At 42.0% G+C, this 9,872-nt stretch overlaps 1 protein-coding gene across 1 annotated transcript; it reads right to left on the bottom strand.

The window, feature by feature from the left end:
* Positions 1–1,531: 1,531 nt before the first annotated feature.
* cUnh15orf39 (chromosome Un C15orf39 homolog) lies at positions 1,532–8,343 on the bottom strand. The gene is made up of 3 exons (XM_079278983.1): positions 5,700–8,343; positions 4,694–4,728; positions 1,532–1,662 (listed from the first exon to the last, which is right to left on the bottom strand). Exons 1-3 carry the CDS (start codon positions 8,284–8,286, stop codon positions 1,657–1,659), a joined length of 2,628 nt encoding a protein of 875 aa, XP_079135109.1. The 5' UTR covers positions 8,287–8,343; the 3' UTR covers positions 1,532–1,656.
* Positions 8,344–9,872: the final 1,529 nt, after the last annotated feature.

Raw genomic sequence — 9,872 nt, 5'->3', positions numbered from 1 at the left:
ACTCTTTGTTACGATGTACAAGACTGGCACTGCTACTGTAAACCTATACACACGCGTGGCTGGTTTGACAGTAAAAACCCTTTTATAGATTTGTCATTTTCTGGTTTCTAATTTCTTACTGGCAAAGTATAACTAGAAAAACGATCTACTAGTCGCGAACTTCACTCAGAATAGCATTGTTTTAACCAGAAACGTGGATAATGAAGGCAATAAATACCCAAATTCATAGTTGCTTACAATAAAAGTTACAATAAAAATCCAAAGTTTTGTACTGGCTATGAATTAGGCAGTGTTGTAGCATTTATTTGACATAACGGCAATCTAACTTTTGTATCAACCACAAAAAGCTATTGATAGATGTGTCAAAAGATAAGGGCTTAACAAAAACATCCACAGGATGTTGCGCATTGCTCATCGTAAGCATCTAAAAACTGCAGTTGTAAGTGACAAAGAATGTGTCGTTGACCTCATAACTAAAAGAAACGATCCAGTCCGACTTCATTCCTGAGACGGCATCAGCAGGGGAACTGTGATTGCAGCGAGACAAGGCAAAAAACAAAACTTGCACCTAGACATTTGTTTGGGTGAACTCGTCTTCGATTTTGAGCCAGCCTTTTTTATAGTCTATCAGCAGCTCTAGGTAGTACTTCCACTCTGGCTCGCTGTCATACCCGACCTCAAATATAGTCTTCAGAGGGTTGGAGTGGGCTTCATGGATACGCACCACTTCCCCTCTGTACCACACTTCGGATTTGTCATCTTCTTCGTACAGATGACAAATCCTCTTTCCTACCAGGTCTGGGTAGAACCTCATGGCCTTCCGAGCCCTCTGGACGGCCGAACGCAGGATCCATCGCCTCCTGTGTTCAGCGCTGTGGCAGGTAGACAAGTAGGGACAGTATTTGATCTTCACGAGCGATCTGCGTTTTCTCTTCGAAGAGCTGCTAATGGGTCTTAAGTCGTGCGGGAAGCTTCCCATTCTCTGCCACCTGTGGGTTACTCTGGGCGTCCTCCTGTGAGGGTCGCTCTCGCTGCTCACTTCCCCCCCCCCATCATCAGTATGTAAGTGGGAAGGATTAGCAAATGACCCGGCTTGAGGAACCACTGCTTGGTAGCGCGCCTTTTTTCTGCTTAGACCTTCGCTAAACATCCTCCTCAGTTTGAGAATCATACCTGAACAATTCTTGGATCTACCCGGAGTCTTTTCTCCAACAGGCTGCAGACTGGAGTGTTCCTCTGGTTCTGTGTCACTGGGAGATGGAGAAAGCGTCTCAAAGGTTATAGGACACATCCATGAATTTTCCAAAGTTGTGCTGAGTGGAATGAGTGAGGAATCCTGCTCTGCAATCATATGGCCACTTCCTGTCTCTTCAGACTGATGGCCACTCTCCCTAAATGGATCCAGCACACCTCCCCTTACAGTCTTCTTGGTGTCATCTGCCGCTTCCTTCTCTGACAAATTGCTGTCCAGAAACATACGCCTCGAACTGGTCTTTATCCTGCTTTTTCTTCTATTACTGGTTTTTTCATGGTCCTTCGGACGGCCCTGTGGGTGTGATTCTGAGGGTGAGGCAGTGATGTCTGATACAGGACTCCTGCAGCTGATATTCTCCTCACACCCTTCATCCGTTTCTCTGTCAGCAGGATCATCCATAGCTAATCCTGCAACACAGGGAATATAGCAATTAGGAGAAGACAAAATGTATCAAAATTGTGTTGTTGACAAAATGGGAAGGTAAAAGTTAGAGTTTACAGAATTATTTTAGTGATCAGGGAGAATATAGAGAAAGGTGGAAGTTTGAGAGTTGTGACTGAAAAAAATAATTGACTTTGTGAACAGATGATTTAAAAAAAACAAAAAAAAACAAAGAAGCAAGCTAGCTAGCAACCACGAAGTTCAACACAGGTTGACAAATCAATTTTCCCAGAGCGCATATTCATTACTCAAGAACAATGAGAAACTATTCTATTCAGCAGACCTGGTGATTGGACAGCATGATGCTTCACCACGAAACACCCTTTCAGCAGAGACAGAATAGAAAGAAGGCTGTGGGGAAAAAAGTCAGCTGCTACAAGGGGTGCCATCAGTCAGGGATGAAACAGCAGTGGGGCAATAGTAAGACAAGGGAAATGTCCATATACCAAAGTCAAGTGCTCCCAAACCATGTGAACCATTAATGTCAGCAGTTGACAGCAACTCAATTAAGCCCAATTCAGTTTGCAAACGGCTGTGCCAAATATAATCGATGTTTGAAGGACACAAAATGAAAAGGCGATTAAAAGGTGAAGTATATTTTTGTATTAACAAATCCCATGAAAATACTAATTCCAACAATGAATTGGTCTGTGCAACCAAAGCCTGAGGTATTCCTCTCTGCCAAAGACCTCCTTTGTTGTACAAAATCTATTTAAAAATGAGGCAAACCACTGCACCGGGCGTCATGCTCCTGCATTGTGATAAACATGGGCACTGTAGTTTATTTTGAGTTGACCCCACATACACCATATTGCAGTGGAGGCACCCTGAGGCATCCAAGACCTGCTATGAGCTGGTGTCTTGCGGATGCAATAAAGTACCCAAAAGCCATACTTTAGTAAAATTAAAGATACCTGACTGGAAAATGACTCCAGTAAAAGTAAAAGTCACCTATTAGAATACTACTTGAGTAAAAGTCTTAAAGTATCTGATATTTATTGTACTTAAGTATCAAAAGTAATTTTCTGATATTAAATGTACTCAAGTATTGAAAATAAAAGTACAAGTAAATGCTGTTAATAAAAAAGCAAAGGGTCAGAATTATGAAGTTTATTCTTTTAAGTGCTGTGGCCACCATGGAGCTGTGTTGACAATAATTGGGTTGGCTGTGATAGATGCATGCGTTTATAAGTATGCTCATTCCGACTAGAGGATGTAGAGGGCAAATGTATAATATTGTGTTCAGCTAAAAATATCCACTTGATGCATCAGGTCAGTGTTGTGAGAAAGGACACCTGAAGTTACATTGTATTAGAATGTAACTTCTTTACATTCTATTAGAATGTAAAGAAGCTACAGTGTATAGAATGATTCTTTTGAAGTTATTCCTTTTTTTAAATGTTTTAGACGAGTCACTAATCACTTTAAAAGAGTGATTATAGCTGATTTAACTTACAGACATGAGATTGATCTTCTCATGTCACTCTCTTTATACAATGATATAAATTCATCCCCGTTTTGTTGATATCTTACGAAAAGTTACTCCTCATTTTTCGTGCGTTTTTCCTGCAAAAGTCCAGCAACATGAGTCTGTTTTGGCTTGTTACATGCATACTGTCTTTTCAAAATAAACTTCCATCTTCACAGGAAACAACGAAGGTTTAGGCGATGAAACTACTTAGTTAGGTTTAGGAAAAGATCGTGGTTTGCGTTAAAATATCTACGGAAGTGGCGTTGCTTAAGTACGGAAGTCACGTCACAAATAAATCAACATTGGCTTCTCGTTTCACACACGGCACAAACTGCGGCCTCCTGGAGGAAACACCAGTGTTTGTTCGACCCATCCACCTCTCCTCATCCCACCCGTCCTGAGTGGAATTCTACTCATGTTGTCGCGCGCTAGCTTATAGCATGTAGCATCCTGGGCATCACTGGGAATCAAAACACCGCGGCCTTGAGAGCACTTGTTTGCAATTGCACATTAACGTGTTTAACCAATGATTTAACTTGCTGCTCGGACCACTGATTCAACAAACCTGCTTGCTTGCAGTCTGTGTTCCACCACAGTCCCCGACGCTGCTCTCGTGATTCATGTTGTTTCTAAAGATAGCTTTGATTTTGTAGCGAGTAACGAAGGTTTCAGGGGAAATGTATCGGAGTAAAAGTACTATCTTTCTTTGCAAAATGTAGTGAAGTAAAAGTAAACAGAAATATAAATAGTAAAGTAAAGCACAGATATCCAAAAAAACGACTTAAGTACAGTAACGAAGTATTTCTACTTCGTTACTATACACCACTGCCATATTTGAGCCAGAAATACTCCCTAGTGCACCACATCTGCAACTAATAACAGCAGAAACAAATGCACTATTTATTCTTATTTGAGCAGCATTTATAAAAGATAGTGTCCGGTTGTTTTAGGAAATCACTGAGCCTGTTTTTAAGAATGAAACAACATATTTTGTAACTGTTTTTGCAGCCTTTAGTAACTACAAATGGGCTCCGTTTTGGTCTTTTCATGAGATTTGTTGACAATAAATTAGAAAGAATCTTGCCAGTCTTATGCTTTAAATCCTGTTTTCTTACAGCACCAATCGTTCAGTCTCACTTCCCTCGATGACTAAGCAGCACAGATGCAGATTTTTTTGAGGACACTGTTAAAAGATGATGATCCCCTTCTTCTTATCTGCTTAACATGTGCCACAGTTAATCCCCTCTGTGTGTGTAGCATGCTTTCACTTCCTTCCTCCGGTAATGTGATGAAACAGCCTGCCTCACAATCTTTAAGGTCCACCAATGCTATCTAGCAAAAGCATGAAGGACAAATAGGCCAGCTCAGCACCCTCACCTCCACCCACCATAACAAGCATAATGCAATCATGCAATTTGTTGGGATTAGTTGAGATTAGGAGTTACTGAAAGTTAGCAGAAAAATGTCCTTTCTAATCAGAGAAATCAAATAGTGAAATTGCGGGACAACATAAACAATAAATATACCTGGACTCTCTTTTGGACATCAGGTGAGGTGGATTCTGTAAAAAATAAATGGATTTTATATTGAATATTTAATGTTTATTGTGATTTATTCTTTACAAAAGGGCCAATAATGCAGAAAGAATATAATTATGATGAATATGATTACTAAATTATATTTTACAAAATAATCCAGAGGAATCACAATCTACCCAACATGTGATCATGTTGTACATATCACATGGTCAAATGATCTAACTAGAGGTATCATCTTTCTAAGTATTTGTACAGGAAACAAACATTTTGCTCAACTGTTATCTGAAAAGTAGGCTTTCATATGAATTATCTTAATCAGTCTTATGATCTATTATAAATAACAGAACAAATGAACCTAAAGCTGAACTTTTTACAAGCAAATTCATACTGTTCTACACTCATCACAGAGGTGAAAAGTCACATTTCTACAGCTGCCCAACTAATACTGTACTTAAATGACTAAATCTATTGCACATAGTGCTGAAGTGCAGTAGTTATTGTAAAAATGTAAAAAAGGTCTCCACTTGATATATGCATGTGTATGCAATGTCCAATATTCATTGATTTCATTCATGAACATTTGTACTTCGATTGGGTAGATTGTTTGACTCACTGGATTTTATTATAAAATATAATACGTTGATGGTAGTTATTCCTCAAATAGTCTTTCAGTAATCATAGTCATAATTATATTCTTTCTGCATTATTGGTTCAGGGTTGTTGAAATACGTAGTTGTGTCCAGTATTTCCCCCTGAACATTAATGAACACAACTGTTGCTTACTGCAACACCTCTAGTTAGTCTGGCTTGATGTTACCAAAAAGAGACCAAATATAATCATACCACCTCAGAAACATCAAGAAACAGACGGAATTAGGACTAAAATAAATGTCTGGAACTGAAATTAGATCACTGAGACACCCGTTTCCGTCCTTTACTTGAAAAATAGTCACAAAATATTACCTCAGTAACTGTGAAGTGAACATGCACTCACCCAGATGTTTGCAGACACAGGTGTGATACAAAAGGTTGACCACGTCCACGTAGATGTCAGGCAGGTGTTTGAGGGACAATAGTCTTCTGAGCCGGGAGGAACAGGCTCTTTTATGAAACTGGATGAGCAGCTTTTCTTCGGACAGCGTGGTAGGCCGCAGCTCCACTCTGTGCTCCTGCAGGACCTGGTCGATGAAGCTGCCCTGGACCATCGGAAACAGCAGCTCCTTCACCACCAACATGGGGAGGAACACTGCCCCCGTCCGCATGACGTGTGGAAAAGGACAGCGTTCTTGGGAGGTGTACTCTCTCAACCTCGCCACGACCATATGGAGCGCTGACTTCATCTCCTCATTGAGCCACACCTCTCTGGCTTTTACCCCCAACAAACAAGACACTTTCTGGACTTTGGTTGAAGGAGATACCGCTTCAGGCAGTTCCAACTGAGACAACCAGGTTCTGAGTTCCTGCTCTGAAGAGGCCGACACAAAGTCGGATACTAACTTGCAGAGTGAATGGTGCATCTCAAAGAAGTGCGTGCGGACTGGCATTTGGACTTCTGGTTTTGGTATACCTTCAGCTATTGGCACCTCTGGGGACAGAGCTGGGCAAGAAGGCTTCATACCACAGAAAATTAACTTGTAGGTGGAAAGTTTCAGACACTGGGGAGGAATGTTTTTAAAATTGAGTTTGCTCTCAGGGGGTTGAGGTGGAGTAATGGATTTGGGTTGCAGGGTGACCTGCTGTTTATGCAGTGTGCATACATCAGCCCGAGAAGCAGAGTTCATCTGTGCAGTCACCTCACCAGGTCTGGACTCATGTGAAGTCTCCTTTTCATCTGCTAATGAGGGTTTACTTTCAAGTTCATCAGGTTCACATTTCTTTATCACCAACATGGGTTTGCTGTTGAATGAACCGGTCTCTTTGGGTTCTTTTTTGATTGTTAATTTGCTGCAGTACCTCTGATTTACAGGAGTATTTGAGGAGTCATCAGAGTCTGTTGGATCTACTTTTTCCACTTTAATATTCTTGGGTTCAAAGATCTCTACAGCCCGCTTCTCTGTTGGAGTGTCTGCACACGTTGCTTTGGGAACCAGACGGACAACAGACTGGTGTTCATCTCGATGTGGCCTTTTCGCTTTAATGTCTTGCTTGGTTTCGTCTTCACGCTGCTCAGGTGACCGGACGATTCTGCCTGGAAATAACATTCCAGATGCCTGCAGGTATGCTTGGTAAGGTGCCAGGCTGAAGACATTGTCAATAACTGGCATTGTAGGAGAGTCCGTTTCATTTCCTACTTCTCCATGCTCCATTTCCACCCTTCGTCGTTTCTTATTGAGTTCCACCTCACATAAATCCCTATCCTCTTCTTTTATTCTGATGGGTGAAGATGAGTGAGAAGTACTTCTCTTCAGGCACTCTTTCAGAACAGCAGTGCCTGAACTAGACACAGGGCCAGTGTGTTTATTTCCTGGTGCAACAGCAGGGGAATAAATTATTTTTCGGACATTTGCACTATTAGGTACAGCTGCGTGGACTTGATCTGAACTGTGATGCGGTGACCGGGGAAGCCATGCCGCGGGGGAAACAGGAAAACTTCTGGGCTTTTCTGGGCACATAACCTGGGCATCACAAGAGGAATAGTCCAGGATTCTGTCCATGTTCAGGCCAGTTGGAGGAAAGACGGGTCGGTCAATGTGCAGGCTGGTGAGTGGGGCAAAAAAACGGTTAGCCTGTATACTGGATGGTGAGACACCAGGTTGGCTTACACGTCTGGTAGGACTGGTTAGGTCCACATGTAGGAATGGCGAGTTGGTGTGTGATTGGCCAGCATGCAGGCTGGCGCTGGGTTTGTCCTTGTGTAGGATGCTTGCAGAGGCCATGGGGTGCTCCATGTAATGGCTGGATGGGGAAACATTTATGCGAGTAGAGTGAAAGCTAGGCGATGCATGTTGCCTTTTTAGAGGGGCTCCGATGTGGCTTGGATTTAAATGAAATCTGGGAACTGCATAATATGGATAGTCAAAACCCTGCATCAAGGCATGATTTGGCAACGTTTCAGTGCCTGTCAAAGGAATTTCACCATGACGCAACTGAGGCACTATGTAATGCTCCCGGGGGTTTGAGATTGTGTGTTTAAGAATAACAGCCACATCTTCTCTCTGCTTGAACTGTGTCCCATGTTCTACCTCCACATTTGCCTGGGAGTAGTAAAACATCGGGTGCTGTGCTAACTGGCCATATTTGGTCATGGGAGAATGTTCCCGATAAACCTCTGAGGTCATATGCTCATATATGGGAAGAGAGGGGTATAAGCTAGGGTAACCTCTGGGGGAAGTCTGTAAAAGCTGGCTCTGCTCACTTGGAGAACCAAAAAGTGTGCGAGTCGGGGTGCTAGGGTAACTGCTATAATTTGGGTCAATCATACCAGGAAAGGTCCTTGCTCTACCGGGGCTGTACGTCTCCACATTAATCCTCTTTAGTGGTTCTGCACTGGGCTCAATCTGTAAACCTCTCTGTTGCGGCAGTGCGTCTTGTGCTTTCCTCTGGATGGGCGGTCTTTCGGTGTAGTGAGTATCAGTTTGCATCCAATCATGCTCATATACAGTGTTTGGTATCCTCGGAGAGACGTGTTCCACACTGTATCGTTGTCCTATCACACAACCCAGTTCATTGCAGCAGGCGTTATGGACATAAACGGGCTTAGGAATCGCTAAGTAAACAGAGTTTTCAGATGGCGGAGATGAATTATCACCTCCAGTTTTTACTTTTCTAAGAGCCCCTGATGCAGCAGCTGCAGGACTGCTGATCCCAGGACGTTTAGTGTATAATGTGAAGCCCTGTTTTACTGGTGTGGGATGCAGAGAGGAAGAATGACAATGGCCTTCCTCTGAAGAACTGCTGTCTTGCCTGTAAATGATGTGTTTTTGTCCATCCATGCCAGAGAAGTGACTCACAGGACTCCTGCGATCCACCAGAGAAGTCTTTGAGTTGTTCCAAGGAGGAGTGAATTGTGCCTCGTCTTTTCCTCTGGGATCATGAGTGAAGTAGGCCCCGCTGTACTGCAGCATCTGCTTACCCAGGAAACCAGACATAGTTTGTGGTTTGGACAGTCCTGTGGATGCTATCGTCCCATCCAACAGTGGCATCTTGCTTCGAAACACTGGATCAACAATGGCGTGCATTGACTGGCTGCTCATCATATAGTCCTTTGTTATGATGGTGCAATGATATAGCTCCAGACCTGAGAATATAGTAACAACAATTAGACACTGCCATTCATTATTTTATATCTATGCAAAATTGTTTCAAAGGATTTCTAATTAGCTTGAATAAACTCCCACCTCAGACATCAGATAGGACAAAAAACACTTTTTGCACACATTAAGAGGTCATCTTTAGGTAATAACTAACTTGAGGCATTTTATCAACATGCGAATCTTGTGGCTTATCACACGTCACATAAACCCCTTTCAGCTGATGCACATAGATGGAAGCAAAATGAAACAAGCAGCAAAGAAGTAGAAATGTGCAATGATGATTCATAGCTTATAGTCCGTTTCCTAAGGGCCAATGTGATAGTTGCCACATTTTGCAATAAACAAACCAGCTTTCATGGTGGAGCCTACAGCTTTACCGGTTGATGTGATGGTGATCTATCATCCTTGTGTGATTGAAAGGATTCTTCACTAAGGCCATGTCTGTATATATAACAATTACAATGGGACTGCATTACTGTGATACTGCATTTGAGTCATATTTGATGTTTTATGGTCTTACTATGGCTCCTATCAGATGTGTCATCCCAGTCACATCGAAGAGCTTTATTCTGGCTGTTATCAAACCAGAACTTATCCCTTCATCTACCATGCACTTCTCATCTCGTGTCAATGCCCTGAGAACCAACATTACAGGCTGTTTCAATTCTGCATTGTATTACCACACACCCTGAGTCATACCCTTGTTCCTTTTTCATGAACTTCTCCCAAATAGAAAAATCGTCTACAGTACTAAAATATATGTACAGAACAAGTATTACTTAATGCCTTCAAGAAGTTAATTTCAGCATTGAAAATGTACTTAAACGATTAATTAATTATCAAAATAGTTGAGGATTCATTTTCAGTTGATGGAGAGATTATTTAGCACTTTATAATATTGATCAACTTCCACA

Source organism: Melanostigma gelatinosum, assembly GCF_949748355.1.
Source record: "Melanostigma gelatinosum genome assembly, chromosome: 1".
Taxonomy (NCBI): domain Eukaryota; kingdom Metazoa; phylum Chordata; class Actinopteri; order Perciformes; family Zoarcidae; genus Melanostigma; species Melanostigma gelatinosum.
This window is presented reverse-complemented; position numbering and strand designations above follow the sequence as displayed.

Excerpts from the sequence above, each read along its gene's own strand:
- cUnh15orf39 (XM_079278983.1), bottom strand. The coding sequence starts at position 8,286 with ATGCAAACTGATACTCACTACACCGAAAGACCGCCCATCCAGAGGAAA. Across the intron at positions 4,729-5,699 it reads CTGTGTCTGCAAACATCTGG|AATCCACCTCACCTGATGTC; the intron begins GTGAGTGCATGT and ends TATTTTTTACAG.